Source organism: Populus alba, chromosome 14 (genome assembly GCF_005239225.2).
Source record: "Populus alba chromosome 14, ASM523922v2, whole genome shotgun sequence".
Lineage (NCBI taxonomy): Eukaryota > Viridiplantae > Streptophyta > Magnoliopsida > Malpighiales > Salicaceae > Populus > Populus alba.
The window spans coordinates 3522670-3542909 of NC_133297.1; the positions used below are offsets into that span (position 1 = coordinate 3522670).

The following is a 20240-nucleotide window of genomic DNA, read 5'->3' on the forward strand; positions in this document are numbered from 1 at the left end:
TTAAATAGTAGTTAAATTGATAGTTAATTAAAATCAAGTAAAATAAAGTTTTAAAACCTAATTCAAAAACTCAAAAATCACTAGAAAAATTTTAAAAATATAAAACAAATTTTAGACTTAATTTAATTATGATTTCAACCTCGTCAATCCAATCATTATGAGAGCATAGTGTCTTCTTAATTTTATTTTTGTGATGTTATGACATTTTAATTAAACATAATGGCTAAACAATTCTGCAATTTTTGAAATATCAACTAATTAAACTCACCACAAAAAAATATTTTTCCTTTTTCATTTTAGACCTTGCCTAGGTCTATTTTCTTTTCTTGTAAAATCTCAACAATACCCCTACTACATGGCGGCATACCACGTACAGCATCTAAGCAGCACGTATGCTCTCTCTCGCACTCAACAAACGAAAGCCAAGAAACTGCGGAGCCAATTTATCATGAAAAGAATATATTTCAATACTATAAATACGAGTGCGAAGCAGTTTCTCTGCAGAATAGGAGAAAAAAACACTAGAGAGAGTCCCCCTCTTCAAACTCTCTCTTCGATTACCTCTTCAAAGTCTAAAATTCTCATTGATTTTAATTTGCTCGAGCAGGTCTGATTCCTTTTTTTTCAATGTTCTTAATTATAATTTTCGGAGTCCTATGTATCTGTAATCAATTCCCTTGTTTTCGTTACTTGAGTAATTCTTAGTCTTGAAATTTGCTTAAACTTATCAGGTTGATTAGACAAAGCATAATCAATAGATTTTGGAAACAAAATCATGGGTTTACTAATCTTTAGCTCTCAATACAAGAACAGATATTAGTTAATCAAGCCAGGTTGTTTGAGTTTGAAGATCAACCCAGGCTATACTCAAGCCACTAAACCCTCCCAAGTCCTGGCTCAATGGATCCGATTCTTAGATCCATAGGTTATTTTCCGTTCTGGGTTATTGTTAATTAATTAGCACGAAGAATGTTTTGTTACCTAAGGAAATAAGTGTTTTGGTTGTGTTTGTTGATTAGGATAGGTAAAATTTAGCCAAGAATTCATGTTATGCTATCATGTTAATCTTCTTTTCATGATAAATTGGCTCAAATTAAGGAAAACAAAAGTACTGAAATATATTTTTACTGACCAATTAGAACTGATTCCTAAGATTCATATGGGTCGAAAAAGGTTCAATATACAAACGTTGTGAAACTTTTTGAAGAACAATCAAGAAAACCTTATGAAAATTGAATATTCTTGCATAGAAGATGTAAAACATATATTAAATATAGACATATATTTCTATTTTTTTTCCAAAATTTGAAAAAGATAATTTGAATCTTTAACATAATCCATATATTCATAAAATATGCCGAAAATTTGATTGAATAAATGTTATCTACTGTGAAGCGACTATTCAAAGAGAAAATACTAAAATTATTATTTAGTATAGTTTCATTGGAAATAACTTGGTGCTCGAGGATACAGAGTCGATGAATCAAGATGTCAATCCATTACTAAATTTTCTGTTCCTTTTCTTCTGGCAGGCATAATGATTAAATTATCTAAGGTAGAGGAAAAGCAGAGGGAAACTCAGAGTGCATATGGGAAGCCTCCAGTCAAGAAGCAAAGTTCTGGGGAATTACGTCTTCAGAAAGGTAATTCTTGCTTTGATATACTCGGTTATAACAGCATCATGAATGACACAAAATTAGGCATAATTCACACACTTTGACAAGAGTTTGAGGGAGCTGAAAATGCAAGAACAGGACCAAAGTGCACGATACAATCTACTAGACCAAGGCTGGAACTACTGAAGGAATGTGCTTATTTCCTCAGCCCATTCTTCTGTCCACTATTTTATGGGCACTTGGTTCCATCTTTGGCTAGAAAGTACAGGACGGCTGCAGGAAAGTTTTCTATATGAGAGATTATACATGAATATTTCTATTTCCTCTTAATTCATATCTGTATGTTTACCCTTTGGCTTGCAGATATAACTGAGCTGAACCTACCGAAATCATGTTGCTGACGATGGATATTACAGGTAATTTGAAAAACCCTTACACCTGTGCTCAAAATCTCTGGCTCATTCCCTTACCTATGGAGTGCCTTTTTCTTAAAAAACTCTCCTTTTACCTTGTCATAGGGGTGGCAAATTTGTGTTCTCATTTCAAGTTGCACCTCTCTATCCTCATGACGCGTCAAAGGTCAAATGCAAGACGAAGGCATGGATGCGATGTTTGGTTCTGCCATCAATCTCTCTCAACGACAGTACTTGCCGAAGCATTGTGATCACACGGAACTTGTTTGCTGTTTGCAGGTCTACCATCCTAATATTGATTTGGAAGGCAATGTTTGCCTAAATATTCTTCGAGAAGACTGGACACCTTTCCTAAATATAAACATCATCATCCATGGATTGTTTTACCTATTCACGGTATCTACTTTACAGCTAACTTTATCTCACCATTTAGCCCACAAGAAACAAGACCCTTTGATGACTTGTGATGTTGAATGTCTTAATGTGCAGCAACCAAATCATGAGGATCCTCTGAATTCTGATGCAGCTAATGTGTTGAGAGATGATCCGGATGAGTTTAAATCGAATGCGAAGAGGGCAATGAGCGGTGGTTCTGTAGGAGATGTTCACTTCTCTTCCTGCCTAACTTAGCATCCTAAGGCATAATTAAGTAGCAGTATAGTTATCTCTTGGTGGTTCATCAAAATTTAATGCATTCAAATTCTCTAGCAAGCTTTGTGTGTTCTAAAGTCCGCCCTAGCTGTTTGCATGGATAAAATATTCGCACATTTTATTGATTCAAGATCTTGAATGTGTCCACCTTGCTGAATTGCAACCACTGATCTTTCCAATCAAGCCAAGAGGATTCCAAAGATTTTGTACTGTATTCTATTTTAATTTTCTCCCTTGCCATCGCACAATCAAGTGTGTTTGGCATGATTTAACCTAACTTTTCATTTTGAAATTCACCTAATTGTTAAATAAAATATAACAAAAAAAGAGTTAAATTAAAAGTATGTTTGGTAAAATCTAATGGCTAAATGATTCAAACCTTCCCCGAATCTTTGTTATATAAAAAAAATATAAATTTTATTTAAATAAAAATTCATCTAACTTAAAAAAATTTCTAATTATATAAAAAAACTGAAATCGCTAAAACTATGCTAAAACTATGAAGTAATACTCTTATGACCATGGGAATTTATTAATTATTCAAGATATTATTTAATCAAGGTGTTATTTAAACTTCAAATTAAAATTCAGACCCAAAGAAATACTATTTAATAAAAAATATTAATTTATTAAGATTATAAGGTATTTTATAAAAATAATTTCAAATAATTCTGATTATTTGAGTGAAAAAAGACTAAAAGAAAAGAAAGGGTAAATGTTAAATCAAATAAGGAGAGGAAGCAATTGTGAAAGGGGAAGTGTACATGGAAGGTGAGGGTGGATTGGGTCCCAAGGAAGCCGGAACAAACTAGAGGCAGAGGGTTTTAATAAGTTCAGTGTCTTTGGTCTTATCAGTTTCTAACAACTGGGAGAAGAGACACGTTCTCTCAAATGGTGGGTCCCACACTCAACGGCTTGGACCCCATGTTTGAAATATTAGGTTATTACATGACAGGTACCGTAAACTAGACATAAACCCACACACGCGGCAAGTTCCCCGCCCCCACCCTTTTTATTTTTTTCAACAAAAACAAGCGCCAGGGCAAATTCGCGTGCTCAAACAGACACACACCCGTCCATGGTTGCTTCAGCTTGGAGGATTTATAGCCTACAGAATTCGTGATTTCGTCCTTTTAATACTACTTTCTTTCTCTCAAATATCATTTCTTAACTGAATAAAATTATTTATTTTAAGTGTTTATTTGTTATTGTCTTAGTTTATGCTTTTAAAATTATTTTTATGTGACAAAGTATTAAATTGCCACTTTAGGTATTTTTAATGATTTTGATGTAAAAAAATAATATTATTATTTTAATCTAAAAAAACGTATTTAAATTATTTAATAGGTTAACTTGTAGTTTAATTCATCTGATTAAATATAATTCATATTCGACTAAATCAGTATTAATATTTTTAAAATAATAAAATAATATTATTTTTTAAAAATAATTAATTTAAATTGTTAAATCTGCAAAAATCCATTATTTAAAATTTAATCAGGTTGAATTTCAATTTAAACAGTCTTGATATTGATTTGGCTAAGTTAAGAGCCATGATTTAATTAACCTGAACAATACCGACCAAGTCAACATTAATAATTTTTTTTATGAAATGAAATAATATTTTTTTTAATAAAAATAAACAATTCAAATTAACTTAATGACTCACAAATTAATCGAATAACCAAGTTGATCAGACAAGAACCTGGGTCTAGCATACAACCTTTTCATGTAATGAAACACACCCTATCATTTCTAGCGGTGGTAACAGACTTTTCCTTTTTCTTTCTCGTGTTACTATATAAAGCTTTATTAAAATAAATCCCCAGAGAGAGATCCTTCTATTATACTTCCAGCCAATTAAAACCGTCTTCCTCGTGAACTTCTCTTCTCTTCTTCCCTGTCTTTTCCTTTTATTCGAGGGAGTTGTATATACAGAGAGGGAGAGGGAGAGGGAGAGTTTGTGGTGGGCTGTTGTCGGAAAATGACGTCAGATGGGGCAACCTCGACGTCAGCTGCAATGGCGGCAGCTACAAGGAGGAAGCCATCGTGGAGGGAGAGGGAGAATAATAGGAGGAGAGAGAGGAGGAGGAGAGCTATAGCTGCAAAAATATTTACTGGGTTAAGGGCTCAAGGGAATTATAATTTGCCTAAATATTGTGACAATAATGAGGTATTGAAAGCTCTCTGTGTTGAGGCTGGTTGGGTTGTTGAAGAAGATGGAACTACTTATCGCAAGGTATGCTATACATATGCCCCTGTTTTTCCTTTTATGGATCTGCACTTATTGCTTTCCATTCACCTTGTTTTCCTCCCTTTTTTAGTCAGATCAAGCTTCTATTGAGGCTTAACATACTCTTTTTTTATGGTTTTTTTCATGCTTAATTGCTACTACTACTCTACTAGGTTTTGATTTGAGCATTAAGGAATCCAAGATTTAACATCCGGTCAATTGATGCTTAAAATGTTAATAAAAATGGCTTTAATCTGAAGGGTTCTTTTTTTTTTTTTTTTTAAAAAAAAAAGGAAACTTGAAATTTGTTGAATTAAGTGTGATTAGCTATCCCTGATCGATTAAATAGGCTGTTCTCTGTTCTTTTTCTGTTTTAAAGCGCTTAAAATCCAATTAATTAAGCTTGAATTGTTTTTATCTGATTCTAATCACCTTTCGTTGCATAACCTGAAACTTCTTCACCAATGTTTTAATGTCTCCATGACCCTTATGGTTAGTGGTAATGATTTCTGATAACAGCAGTGCTTTGTTTGTTTGATTTTTAATGTCCAGGGACACAGGCCACCTCCTATTGAGATAGTAGGTACTTCGACGAGGGTAACCCCATACTCATCCCAAAATCCTAGTCCACTATCTTCGTTGTTTCCTAGTCCAATTCCTTCCTATCAAGTCAGCCCCTCCTCCTCCTCGTTTCCGAGCCCTACTCGTGGCGATAACAATGCCTCTTCTAATCTCCTTCCATTCCTTCGAAGTGCCATTCCATTGTCTCTTCCTCCTCTTCGAATCTCAAACAGCGCGCCTGTAACCCCACCTCTCTCGTCCCCGACCTCAAGAAACCCCAAGCCAATTCCCAACTGGGACTTCATTGCCAAGCAATCCATGGCCTCCTTTAGTTACCCATTCAACGCGGTGTCTGCTCCGGCTAGCCCAACTCACCGTCAGTTTCATGCTCCAGCCACTATACCTGAATGTGATGAGTCTGATACATCCACTGTTGAGTCTGGCCAGTGGATAAGCTTTCAAAAGTTTGCGCCTTCTGTGGCTGCAGCAATGCCAACCTCTCCTACCTATAATCTTGTGATACCCGTGGCTCAGCAAATTTCGTCTAACAATTTGGTCAAAGAGAATGTAGTGCCCATGGATTTTGAGTTTGGTAGTGAACAGGTGAAACCATGGGAAGGAGAGAGGATTCATGAAGTAGGATTAGATGATCTAGAGCTCACACTTGGAAGTGGCAAGGCGCAGAGTTAGAGCGAACTAATACTATATATCAGTAAAAGTCATGGCAAGGAAATGCAGGAACATAAGAGAAGTTTTCCTTTTCTGGTTTGTGGTTCGCAAGCTTGGTTTGGAAGAGCATTTGCAGTTTGTTTCTTTGGCGCGAAGTACAATTCCCGAATCAATAGTGGTTCTTGAAAGGAAGTAAATTTTCATGTTTATTTAGTTTCTGTTTCTTTCACTCATTTGATGATTACATTTACCAGCTGAATTGTTTGGAATGTTTCACAAGCATTACATGTAGATAGTGTGGGATATTTCTCAGTGTGATCGAGAAGTTCTTCTATTTGTTACAGACTTTGAAAGAACCTGCTGACAGCATCAAATCATTTGTTGATGTTTTACTTCACTAAGTTAATGAATGTTCCTTGCTACAAACACCTTTGCCTTTCAACGCTCCTTTCTTTTGTCTTTCAAATCTGTTCTCCCGGCTACTGTATATGGTCATGGTGTTCATGATCCTCGCACCATATCGCATGCTCATTAAATATGTCAAAAAACCAATTCAATTCAAAAGCTTAAGTTATTAGGTGAAGCTCTAAGATATAATTTGTATTATTCTCCAACACACCTCTTCAAGTGAAAGCTTTTTGAGCTTGAAATTTGTACAGACTCACATTACCTTGTGTTTAATTTTATCAAATAAATAGGGATAGTAGATTCGAACTCGTGACCGCTTGGTCATTAAAGCTCTGATACCATGTCAAAGAATCAATTCAACCTCAAAACTTAAATTATTAGGTAATATCTCAAAATATAATTTATATTATTCTCTAACAAAATATAAAACTGGATTTTGAATGACATTGCCCGACAAAACCCGTGTTCGCTCGCGAAGAGACTCGATACTAAAACAAGGGAATGGGAATTAAGGAATTTAAATAATGATTATATGAATGGTTGTTATGTAGCAATGTCATCTGCTGTCGAACCAGAGGGGTCTGGTTGCCATCCGTATATTTTTACTGGAAATTTCTATGTCGCTTATCATTTGCACCGCTCGTGTTATCCTCCAAGCTGAATGCAATTATTTGTGAGCACGAAAGTTTTCCAGGTTTGTGCATTGCATCCAGCCCATTGCTCTGTAGCCCTTCATCAAACCACCCTGCTTCATAACGTCACTTTAAGTGTATTTTTGATGAGCAGTAGTTTTTGGCGGGTGTAGTTTAAAAAATTAAATCTAAAAAAAATTATAAATTATATTTTTTTAACTAAGACTTCAAAAGAGCGTTATATACAAAATTATAATATATATTAATTAATTAAATATTTTTAAAATTATAGTTGAGATAAAATATAGTTTCAACTTGTACTGAACCACACTTCCAAAAAAAAAAAAAATCCTAAATGATTATAGATGTTATTTAAGAAAATATTAATCTTAGGCTTTCATATAAATTACTAACACTCCTAGTATGAGCAATTTAATTAAAAAAACACCAAAAAGTTTTTCCTAGAGCTTTTTTGTAACACCCCACTAATAAGATATTGTCTGCTTTGAGCCTCCTAGTCCATTCATTCTAGAGCTTTCACCCAGGTCTCTCTTACGGGTTTGCTCTTAGCAGCCATGCATAATCTCAAAACACGTCTTACTAGTTAAAGTGAGCATGTATTTATAAGGTCCTGGCTCTGGACGTTCATTTCCGATGTGGAATTTTATATTTTTTTTTAGTTCTTTTGGATCATTTTGATATATTAATATAAAAAATAAAAAATATTATTTTGATATATTTTTAATTAATATTTTTTGTAAAAAAAGCAATTAATATTACTATTACTATTATTATTACAAACTTCCCCTCGAGCAAAGATTTTCGTGATTGAAGGATTTTGTTAATTATCATTTATGTCACTACAAAAATGATCTATAATGGCATTTATACAATGTTATGATACGAAGAAAATTGTCATTATAGACCAATACTAACGTTGGAAGCCGACATTAGCTCCTGCCATGATACCATTGCTGCAAACCTACAAACGTAAAACTTATGTCTAAAATAACATTTTTAATAGAAATCTAGAACAAAGTTTGACCTAAATTGAATTTTTAATCGAAAAAACCAAATTTTAACTTGATAAATTCAGTTGGCGTGCTGAATCCGAATAAGTCAACAATGAGGATTTTTTTTTTTCCTTCAAAAAGAATAAATAATTGATCTAAGTTGATAAGTCATGCAACCCTTTTTCCAAGGTTAATCCTTCAATCCGACAACCATGAACATAACACACACATTTTCCAATTGAATTTGCTTATAATTTCGCATGAACATTACACGTAGATTATAGATAACGTGAGATGTTTTTGGTCAAGAATGAGGAGCTCTACGAGGCTGGCTTTGAAGAGATGGCCGGACAACACCCACGTTCAGACATTTAATAACGAAACAAGGGCATGGAAAGACAGGAATATAGATAAGAGGGGATCGACATAAATATGATAATATGAATAGCTGTTGTGAATCAAGTCACCTCACTGTCTGAATGGAGGGCTATGGTTTTGATTATTTATTAGAGATTCATTAATAATCAAAATAAATCTATTTATTCTTCTTGATGAATAGGTTATAAAAAGTTAGCCAAAATAATAATTATAACTAAATAAATATTCGTAGATGGTACCACTCGAGGACCACAAAGCGGTGATGACTGATGAGGGATAGTTTTCATAGTAGGTTACTTGTCTATTCAAGAGGGAGAATTTTTTTAAAAAAATATATATGTACTTAATAACTTCTCCTAATTTAAAATCAAACTCCACCAGTCTTGTAAGAAACCTATTAAGTATGCCTATTAGGTTTTAATTTGAATTAAAAAAAACTCGTTCCAATGACACCGTCTGGTCATACTAAGAAGAGGAATCTGAATTATCGAGGTGATGGCCAATAATAAAAGCCTGAAACTAAAAAATTTATTTTTTCTGTAGTTTCAGATTTGAGTCTTATAGTTGCTCATGTAATAGTTACTGAAGGCTTACATGATCATTAACTTTAGAGCCCGTGAGATTAGTCAAGGTACGCGCAAACTGACCCGAACACCCACGATAATTAAAAAAAAAGAAAAAAAGAAGAGGAATCTGATTTACACAGTAACCTCATTTAAATTTCTATTCATTCATCATCTTCCCTGGGATAAACAGCAAGCTTGAACACCAATTTATAAAATTTACTACTATCAAATAACAATGATTTTTTTTATTACAGTGATGTTTGGTTAGGAAAAGGATACACAAGTGGAAGAAGAAACTATGCTGCTTAGAAAATCCAACTGACATTACAAAAGAACAACTGCTCTGCTACTTGTCTTGCTATAGTTTTATGAGTGTGATTAGTCAGGGAAAGGGGATATATGGTTCAGACGGATTAGTTATGAGAAAAGCATGTGTTCCCCAAAGCTTTAGTAACTATCTCTATCTCCCGACTCTTGGGGGGTTTGAAATCCTTCTCGACGTCTGCATTGCATTCTTGGTATCGGAAGCATGATATCAGATGATCATTAGCAATTCCTGCCACTTGCATGAATGAGTAAACAACAGTGGGTCCAACGCAGCGGAACCCTCTTTGCATCAGATCCTTGCTAATCAGTTCGGCTTTTGGGGTCTTTGCAGGTACTTGGCGCCCATAGCGAAAACCATTTCTTAATGGCTTCTGGTTCACAAACCGCCAGCAATAGTTGCTGAAGGAACCAAATTCTTGCTGAATCTGCAAATTAAGAGCAAAAAGAAGCTCATTAGCTTCTGTCATTTGTGCAAATGAATTTCAACTTAATGCAGCATTGGTCCAAGTCTAAAACTTAGTTGCTCTTGGATTTGGATTCCCCCCTGCCCCAAATCAGCCAGCGAACAAAAAGAAAAGTTCAATGTTCTCTCGTTGAAACTGATAAGATGATCCCCTCTGTTTTCGCATTTCTATTGTCATTAGAAAGATGCGAAATCCAAATCTTGAAAACTAAATTAAGATAAACCACGAATTGAGCCCTTTAAACTTGTCTATGCTTGCAACCTCCACTAAACTCTGCCTCCCACAAGCAATTTGCAACAATACTGGGAGGCTGTTGGATTGATAACTTAATTACCTTGAGCATCTGTTTAGCATTCTCCACTATTGCACGAAGCTTTGGTTCAGATAGCAACAGATTCCCATTAACTTTCAATGATAGGAGCTTCTTCTCAGTAAATTGTGCAATGGATGGTGGGTCAAATTGATCAAACAGCTTCCTGACAATAAAATACAACAAAAGCATCACCTAAAATTCACGAAGTCCATTTTTTTAAAACCAATAAACATAAAAGGTGAAGACCAACATACCTGAATATGTCTCTCATGTGAAGAATTGCTAGCCAGCTGAGTTCTGCTAATGCTTGTGAAAATACAAGTAACTCAAACAGCTTCCTGTCATCATGAACTGGAACTCCCCATTCTTCATCGTGGAAAGACATATAAAGTGGGTCTGTGAATAAAAGTACCATGGAGCAGACCTTAAAAGTTAGTCAATTTAGTTTCCAATAAGATAGGTTGACAGTTCAGGCAACTTGGAGAAAGTAGGGAAAACAATATCCTGAAAATAACACATAACTTGTAAATTGAGACAAATGACCAAATCCTATACCATGTTAGTAGAATTCAATAAAATTACCCGTACATGATTCTACCATCTTGATAGGCGGCCCAGAAGCTACTCTGCTGATTGCTCATTGACACGCAATTAGAGCATTTACCACTAAAAACTATTCATGGTATTGGTTTTTCAAGGACTAGTTCAGACTCTCCATTTTGTCAATAAAGTGAAAACAATCCGTGGAAATATTTTGCACCTTCTAGGTACTTTGTTCATCTTGTCCATGTACTTTAGAGATCTATATGTAATTGCTAAGGAACTTTGTGATTTTACCTCAGTTTATCCAATCACTATTTGACGAGTCAATAACAATCTCACGGTACGTGCAAGAATATCTCTGGATCTGGGCTTTTAGTATGATAATAGATCTCATCAATAGTAATATGTCACAATTTGAAGCTGATTCAACAAGGAACTTGTTATGTCTCAACCTCGGTGCAAAGAAACTCATATTCATAGCTACTTTGGCAGTGCTACTGTCACGTTATAAAGGATGCTAAGCTGGATCAAAGAAAGACAACAAACTCAAATTTATGGCAGTAGCATGGCTCAATCTCATCTTTTAGTACGAAAATTCCTTTCCCAAACCTGTAAAATGATGCCTATTTAAGAAATAAAGACAGGATGAACACAAATTTCCACATTAAGCAAGTAGAAAAGCATCTTTGACCAAATAATAACACAATTGCTGGTATAACTCATGGATTTTCAGTCTTTCTTAGTATTCTACAGTTACCAAGAAGCTATGCCAAGTAAAAACTTCCCAACAGCCCCATCATCTCAAACTCCATTACCTTGACTGGATTCTCATCTTCCACTTCACCACATTTATTTATTTTTTTATGAATTTTCACCACATTTGTTGCATACTCGCCCTGTTTGATTATTAACCAAATCTTGCATCTAACTAACAATCCACGAATAAAAGCATTCCTAAACTGCTGCCATCTTCACTATTTCCAGCTACCATTTCCTTAAAATTAATCAATTATATGATCTCAAACACTAAAACTCAGCTAAACAAACCAAGAAAAGCATCAACCTTCTTAATTTTAAGCAACTAAACTATCCCCTGCTTTCTATTGTTAGAGAGTGATATAAAATCTTTAAGCTTTAGTTTTTGGATCGGTGATTCTTTGAAATGCTAACAGAGCTTCAATGATCATGCGATCAGACGTTTAAATCCCATAATTCCATTTAATTAATAATAATAAGTGCAAGATAACAATAAAAATGCATGTAACCTTAAAATTCACTAATTTCTTACCAGAATTCGGAGTAATCCAATCACACCTCTTAACCGGCCCATCTTTCTTCGACGAGACATCCTTGATTTCACCTCCATTAGGAACATCCTTGACTTGTTTTGTTCCATTACGCTTCACATTCCTTCCAGAACTTGAAGAAGAAGAATAAGAATCCGAAGAACACGTGCTATCCACTGACAAGTTATTCTTAACAGCAGCTTGAGACATTTTCTCCACAGGTTTCTTTGGTTTCTGCTGTGATTTCTTTAAAACCTCAATCTTCCTTTTAGCCTCCTCCGAAACCCTAACTCTGTTTCCCGCCGGACCAAGTATCGCTCGTGGTGGCTCCTGCGTTTGTTTTTCTGCCGATCTTAGCCTTGTAGCCCCGGACATTGTTGTAACTAACTGCAATTGAGTACAAATTGAGGTCTTTTGGGGCTTCAAGAAATGGAATCAGTCAAGAGAGTCAAATGGAGTGGTTTCGAAAGGAAATTTGAAGGGCTGGAGAGGGTAAAATGGGATTTAAAGAGAGAAAGGGTTCGGGTAGCAGGTGGGCAGAGAGAGCAGATGTGAGGAGAGAGCAAGAGAAGGAGGGAAAGAGCATAAAAACGGACGGGTTTTTGGAGGTTTTAAAAACGGAAGCCTGGAGATGGGAAGGCACCGGTTATAGCAGGTCATGTTGCTTGCGTGTCAGTTGCAATAGACCGTTTTGGTGTTTGAAAAGGACGGGGATATGAGCTCATTTTCCGAGTTTGCCCTTCTTGAATGAATACAAATTAAGGTCATGGGATTTAAAATATTTAAATCTTGACTTTGCACATCTCCATAATGGATCATGAGAGCTACATTATAACCACCTCTCAAGTGCCCAACAAAAAAAAAAACAATTAAGGTCATGGATGTATTAATTGATAATTATGGTAATGATTTCATGCCTTTTCATTAGATTTAAGGTTTTGAGATAATGTTGAAAAAAGACAAATCTAATAGCCATTAACTTATGCCAAAATAGCATCATTGAATGGAATGAGAGGAAATCCATGATCATTACCATTTCAATAATGATATCATGAAGATCATTTCTTTTAACCATTTCTGTAATATGAAATTTTAACCATTTCTGTAATATGAAATGGTGAAAATAATTATAATTCCTCTATATTATAGTTATTAATTTCAGGTAGGTTTAATTAATTGATATAAAAAACTCACAACTTGACAGGCTAAATTTTATCTTAACTAGAAAAGATACTGACTCGACTAAAAACTAGACCGATCTAGGATCCGATTAACTTCATCAAATCGATTAAGCCAACACCAATAATTTAGAAAATAAAAAAAAAATGATATTATTTTGATAAAAAAAAAATACTCACTTAACCCTAGCTTTTTTTTTCAAGCTAGATCTCTAATAGGGCTTGACAAGGTTTAGAGGATCATATAAGATTACATGGTATGCAAACACTATAGTGAAAAATAAAGAGTAAAGTGGAGGTTTTGGGTTTGTTTTTTAATGGTCAGAAGTTTGAATCATTTTAGAACTATTAGAGGGTTACATGGTTATTAACTTCAAAGCCCGTGGAATTAGTCGAGGTGCACGCATGCTTATCCGGACACCCACAGTAATTAAAAAAAAAAAAGGGGGAGAGTAAAGTGGCAAGGGTAAATGTGGTATCTCGAGGATAAAGAGCAAGACTGGGAAATGGCGGTTAGAGTAGGAAAGGAGGAACCTTAGGCTAAGTGTCAAAATCAGGTGGCTATGCAAAATTGGGTGTCGTGTGAAGGGGGCATGGCATGGTGGTGAAGTTCCTTACCGTTAAGAAAAAGAATCCAAAGACTCCCTCACCAGAAGGAAAAACCAAAGCAACAAAAAGAGTGGGCAGTGGGCACCTAACGGCTATGTAGTCATCTGCTATATCCAGAAAAGTACTCGAATGGGCCTGGGCTGCTCTTGTTTGCTTTAATGATAAGTTTCTAGAGTGGGCTAGCAAAAAGTGGATACGGAATTTGAACTTCACTGCTGCCAGCTTGGCACAATGGTAGGTGTAGCTTTCCTCGGCAGCTAATGTCCGTGCTATCTCTATGTCGGTTGGAGAACTTATTCCAAAAATCTATGAATGGATTATTAGATTAATTTATGTATCTTTAAATGATCACTTGTATTAAAATAATAATAATAATAATAATATCATTTTAAATCAAGTTAGACCATCAAGTTACAACAATACAAGTTTGATAATTTTGCTCCGCTTGTAAAATGAAAAAAAATCAAAACTGATAATGAGGATTTTTGATAGTCTTTGCATGATTGTATTTATTTTTAGTGTTTTAATTTTTTTATTTTTTTATGTATTGATATCAAAAATAATTTTTTAAAAATAAAAATATTATAATATATTTTTAAATAAAAATTACTTTAAAAAATAATATTTACTATAATATCAAATACACTTTTTTTTTTTATGAAAAACAATAAAAAAACATGGATTACAATTCATGAACAGGTAAAAAAAATTGTCTTGAGAGTTTAATGAAATTATCTAAGGATAATTATTTTCAGTTTGATTTGGTTTAAAAAAAAAAAAACAATCGAAATTTATTCAAACCGACTGGTTTCGGTTTGGTTTCTTAGAAAAAATCGATTCAAAGCTTTTTTGTTCGATTTTTCTGGTTTTGGCTCTGTTATTTTCCGGTTTTGCTTGATTTTTTCTGGTTTTTTTAGGGTTCGGTTCGGTTTTTTTTTATTTCAGGTTTATAAAACCGAACTGGTTAGTTTTTTTAAAATTATAATTTTTTTTTTAATTTTTAATTTTCTCGATTTAATCAATTTTTTTTTATTATTATTTACACCTAAAATCATCATCATATTTTTGCGTCTTTATGATGTGCTTTTGTTAACTAAAAATATCTTCTAGTGCAACAAAATACTCTCCACCGTTGTTTTCCAGTTGCCAAAGCCTGACAGGCAACCACTTGTTGTTGATGTAACCTTAACGAGTATTGAATGGAGATAAACCTTGGTCCGACAATACATTTTATGTTCTTGATATTTTTAAGGAATCTTGAGATTTAAAACATTTTTAATGAATAACTAATCAAAAATAAATCTCTTTAAACATCTGAACAAACTTGTTGTAGGCATTCATCAAATATATATAGCTGGAGTTTTATATTTTTTTAGAGGTACAAATTGTATTGAATAGTATATATGGGATTCAAAAGCTTTTCTCTTAACTGAGTTTTTTATATTTGATTATTTTTATGTCTTTTTCTAATTATTTTTTTAATTTTATATTTTATTATTGCATTTATTTTTTATTGGATTATCATATTTTCATAATACGGATCCCGAATTTAGCAGGTTAACTCGATTTGATGAAATTTTTTTCTTCCTTATTTTAAATTTTCCCTCTCCCAATTCATAATTTGATATTGGGTTAATGGCTCCATAATTTTTTTATTAACTTTCTATCAGGTTATTTCAATCTTATGACTTGAGAATAGTGCTTAACAGGTTAATATAAATTGACTCAGGTTGTTTTTTTATATATATATAATTGAGTTGTTTTACAACATTATTGTTTAATATTAAATCGGTTGAAAATTGAGTTTCATAATTTATTTTGATTTATTTTTTTATGAGAATGTTTTGATCTTATAAACAAGATCATGAGTTTTGGTATTTTTAAATCTAGTTAAATCATGTTTTTTTTTTTCAATGAGATTATCTTGGTCTTATGTCCTTCAACATTGAATTTGCTTTTTACTAAGTTGTCCTTGTCTCATAACCTAAGTTATATGCTTGACAAGTTAATTCAGTTGACTTAGTTTTTTTTTTTAATTAACTTTTTTTCTTATAATTTCATCATTTAATATTATGTTTGATTGAGAATTAGGTTTCTTGATTTATTTTAATTTGATTTTTAGGAGGTTATCATAACCTCATGACCCGGGAATATTGCTTAATGGGTTAACCTACATTAACTTGACTCGTTTTTGTGTCAATTTTTTTTAATTATTTTTTTTACAAATTTCATCGTTTAACATTGATAATTATAATCTATTTTGATTTACTTTTTACAGGGTCCTTCCAATCTCATTACTAGAGTCGCAGATTAGACAAGCTAATCTATGTTAAATTGGGTTGTTTTTTATATTATTTCTACAAGGTTATCTTAGTTTAATAACCCGGGTCATGAGTTTGGCGGATTGAATTAGATTATTTTTTTTATTATTTTTTAATTAATTTTTTTTTAAGTCTCATCCTTCAATATAAGATTGACTTAGAATTGAACTTTGTTATTTGTTTTGATTTTCTTTTTATATAGTTATCTTGGTCTTATAACTTGAGTCATGAGTTTCACAAATTAAACCAGATTGTTTTTTTTAATTTCATCATTTAATACTGGGTTAATTGGAAATTAGTTTTTTATAAATTATTTAGATTTATTTTCTATAAGTTATCATAGTTTTATAACCCATATCACAAATTTAACAAGTTAACACGGGTTGATTCAAGTCAATCCAGCATGTTATTATTTTAATATTAAAAAATATCATCTTAAATTTGTTTTAGTTAAACTATGTTTTTATGGGTCGTGCGAGTTATTTTTAAACCTATAAAATTAATTGGGTTATTTCAAATTAACCCTCATACGATTTAAATTCTATTCCGTTAAAAACATTGATAATAACTGAATATTTGTTTTTATATTAAAGTGAAATTTATCTAGGCCACAAGATCAATTATCTAGTATAATCTATGGTGAGAATAAAGATGGACGGTTCTTCAGACGAAAATATAACAATCATTTCGAGCATGGCCAGTAACATTGACTCCGCCTTCAAGATATTTTTTTTATTGAATTTAATAAGAAAAATCAGCCTTAATCTCTAGTCTTTTCATAGGGTGCTTGTGGTTTTAAAAAATATAATTAGAAGTGGTTAGTTGGATTTAAATACGTGCTTGGTAAAAATTATAGTTAAGGTTTATGCATAGCAAAAAAACACGTATAAAATATTTAGTAGTTGTGGTTGCTTTTCAAAGTGTTTTTTACTTGAAAATACATCAAAATAATTTTTTTTTATTTTTTAAAATTTATTTTTGATATCAGTTTATTAAAATGATATGAAAACACAAAAAAAATATTAATTTAAAATAAAAAATAATAATTTTTTTCAAAAATGCTTTTAAAACGCAAAAACAAATAGAGTTTTACAAAACTCTATTATAAAAATACGTAAAAACTGCTTCTCAAAAATTATATTTTAAACTTAATTTTTTAATAAACCGCATAGTAAAAAACATAATTTAATATATTATTAAATACTTTACTATATTTGTATTTTTTACGCTACAAACACAAAAAAACTCAGCCTTACGAATGAGAATCACATCTCCCCCGTTTCTTGAAAAGGAGATAATGGTAGCCAATCAGCTAGAAGAACTGAAGAAGCACGTGACAAGGGAGGATACGATGCTTATATACACATTCCGGGCAAGACTTTGGTCCTTAACTCCTTGTCCTTGCGAAAAATAATATATGGCGTCTGTCAATAACGTAGAAACAATGGCAGTAGTTGAAAATCAAACCGCAAAACCCCATGTTGCAATCATGCCAAGCGTAGGCATCGGGCATATCACCCCTCTTCTCGAGATCGCTAAACGACTGGTTGTCCTCCATGACTTTCATGTCAGTTTCATTGTCATCGCCACCAACGAAGCCTCTGCAGGCCAAGGCAATCTACTCCAGGCATCCACCCTACCTCCAGGCCTTGACGTGGTGTGCCTCCCTACTGTCGATGTTTTTGCCGTCACAACAAATGGCATGCCGGTGGCCGCTCGTCTTTGTGCCATAGTACAAGAAGCCATCAAGTCCCTAAAATCTGTCCTCGTAGAGTTAGGAAAGATCAAAGCTGTTGTCGTTGACTTGTTTTGCACCCAGGCTTTTGACATCTGCAGCGAGCTTTCAATTCCAGCTTACCTGTTCTTCACCGCATCCATTGCCTTGCTCAACTTTTCTCTGTATTTACCGACTCTTGACCGTGAAGTGGAGGGCGAATTTGTTGATCTCCCCGAACCTGTTAAGGTCCCTGGTTGCCCTCCAATCCGACCTGAAGACCTCTTGGACCAGGTCAAGAACCGTAAGATTGACGAGTACAAATGGTATTTATTTCACTCCAGCAGGTTCCATTTGGGAGCTGGAATATTTCTCAATTCCTGGGAGGGTCTTGAACCAGCGAACTTTAAAGCTATCACAGAGGATCCATTCTTCAAACAGATCCACACACCACCGGTTCACCCTGTTGGACCCCTAATCAAACTAGAAGAGCCTCTGACTGCCTCCGATGCTGACTGTCTGGCCTGGTTAGACAAGCAACCTCCTAATTCAGTTCTTTTTGTGTCACTAGGCAGTGGTGGTACGTTAACAGCTGAGCAACTCACTGAATTAGCATGGGGCCTTGAATTGAGCCATCAAAGGTTCATTTTTGTTGTTCGTATGCCAGCAAATAATAGTGCCTCCGCAGCATTTTTCAACGCAGGGAGTGATGTCAATGATCCAAAGACCTATCTGCCAACAGGATTTTTGGAGAGGACACAAGAAAGGGGACTGGTGGTGCCATCATGGGCGGCGCAAGTTCTGGTGCTCAAACACCCATCAACCGGCGGGTTTTTAACTCACTGTGGGTGGAACTCGACACTGGAGGCTGTGACTCATGGTGTGCCTATGATCGCGTGGCCACTCTACGCGGAACAGCGAATGAATGCTACAGTTCTTGCAGAGGAAATTGGAATAGCTATCAAGCCAGCGGCGGAGCCAGGAGCGAGCCTGGTGGGACGTGAAGAGGTGAAAAGAGTGGTGAGACTTGCGATATTAGAAGGGAAAGAAATGAGGAAAAAGATTGAAGAGCTCAAAGATAGTGCTGCTAAAGCCATGGAGATTGGCGGGTCGTCTTATGACTCGCTAGCTTGTTTGGCCAAGGAATGGAAGTCTTAATTAGTCCACTGTAAGCTCCTGAGGATCATTATAGCTATTAGAAAATAAATCTTTGTTTCCATGTCAGTGGCTCCACCACAAGTCTGTTTAATTTTCTGTAAACAATCAAGCACTGCAAGTTCTTGTAATAATAAGCGTGCATGTTTCCGTGATTTTTGAGTGTAGAGAAAGCTCTTAAACGCGCGGGGGTATAATTGTCTTTACAAAAGTACATGCTCGTCGTTAGCAAGTTTTATGGGTTAGAGGGGTGTCTTCTAATTGTTTTTGCGTGGAGTAATGACATAAATAATCTTAGGAGCCACAAAAACTAAGGCACTGTTTGGCAGTGAGATTGTACCTGTGTGTTGTCTAAATTTAATTTATTTTTTTTTTGCTAAAATTGAGTTTGGTTTGTACTTTTTGGATCGTTTTGATGTGCTGATGTCAAAAATGATTTTTAAAAAATAAAAAACATTATTAGCATGTATTTCGGCACGAAAAATTATTTGAAAAGCAACCGCTACCACACTACCAAACACGCTCTAAGCCTCCGTCTACGTGCTTTCTTAAGAATTTAAAACTTGGTTTCAGGGGCTTTCTGATCCTTGAACCTTGGTTTTTTTTTTTTCATGCTCACTTGGGATTATGGGTAATTTGATCTTTCTATATGATTTTTTTAATGTATAATATGATTACTTTGGTGCCCCTAAACCTCAAAATTTCAAAGCTATGTAAATTTTTAGTCTTTTACCCTTGGCTGTTTTCCTTATATTCATATGGGATTAGAGGTAATTCGATATTTTTAAAATATAAAAATTGTTGGCTCGTGAGGACACATACCCCTAGTTAGACACCACTTGCACCCTTTATGCCGGATGTATAAAGATGTCCAACAATATAACTAGTACTTTATTTTAGTGATGTGATGTGTGTCCCAGTTAGACAAAGAGGCTGTTTGGCATTGCGGTCCAATCTGTTTTTTGTAAAATTTTAAATTTGTTTTTGCTAAAATTGAGTGCGGTTTGTATTTTCTAGATCGTTTTGATGTGCTGATATCAAAAATAATTTTTAAAAAATAAAAAAACATTATTGACATGCTTTTCGGCATGAAAAGCTATTTGAAAAGCAACCGCTATCACACTCCCAAATACCCTCTAATAAACTTCGATGAGTTTTTTATCTTTCTTTTTATTTTCTTTGTCAAAAAT

At 34.1% G+C, this 20240-nt stretch overlaps 3 protein-coding genes and 1 pseudogene across 3 annotated transcripts; 3 read left to right on the plus strand and 1 right to left on the minus strand.

Moving 5' to 3' along the window:
• The first annotated feature begins 394 nt into the window (after positions 1–394).
• Positions 395–2846, plus strand: LOC118034133 (NEDD8-conjugating enzyme Ubc12-like; annotated as a pseudogene).
• Positions 2847–4495: 1649 nt separating this feature from the next.
• Positions 4496–6569, plus strand: LOC118034132 (protein BRASSINAZOLE-RESISTANT 1). The gene is made up of 2 exons (XM_035039331.2): positions 4496–4919; positions 5466–6569. The coding sequence occupies exons 1-2, from the start codon at positions 4665–4667 to the stop codon at positions 6162–6164; spliced, it is 954 nt and encodes a 317-aa protein (XP_034895222.1). The 5' UTR covers positions 4496–4664; the 3' UTR covers positions 6165–6569.
• Positions 6570–9301: 2732 nt separating this feature from the next.
• On the minus strand, positions 9302–12764 carry LOC118034130 (uncharacterized). The gene is made up of 4 exons (XM_035039330.2): positions 12076–12764; positions 10499–10640; positions 10266–10407; positions 9302–9892 (listed from the first exon to the last, which is right to left on the minus strand). Exons 1-4 carry the CDS (start codon positions 12446–12448, stop codon positions 9554–9556), a joined length of 996 nt encoding a protein of 331 aa, XP_034895221.1. The 5' UTR covers positions 12449–12764; the 3' UTR covers positions 9302–9553.
• Positions 12765–17561: 4797 nt separating this feature from the next.
• On the plus strand, positions 17562–19205 carry LOC118034129 (anthocyanidin 3-O-glucosyltransferase 5). The gene has a single exon (XM_035039329.2). The coding sequence runs from the start codon at positions 17599–17601 to the stop codon at positions 19051–19053; it is 1455 nt and encodes a 484-aa protein (XP_034895220.1). The 5' UTR covers positions 17562–17598; the 3' UTR covers positions 19054–19205.
• The last annotated feature ends 1035 nt before the right edge of the window (positions 19206–20240 follow it).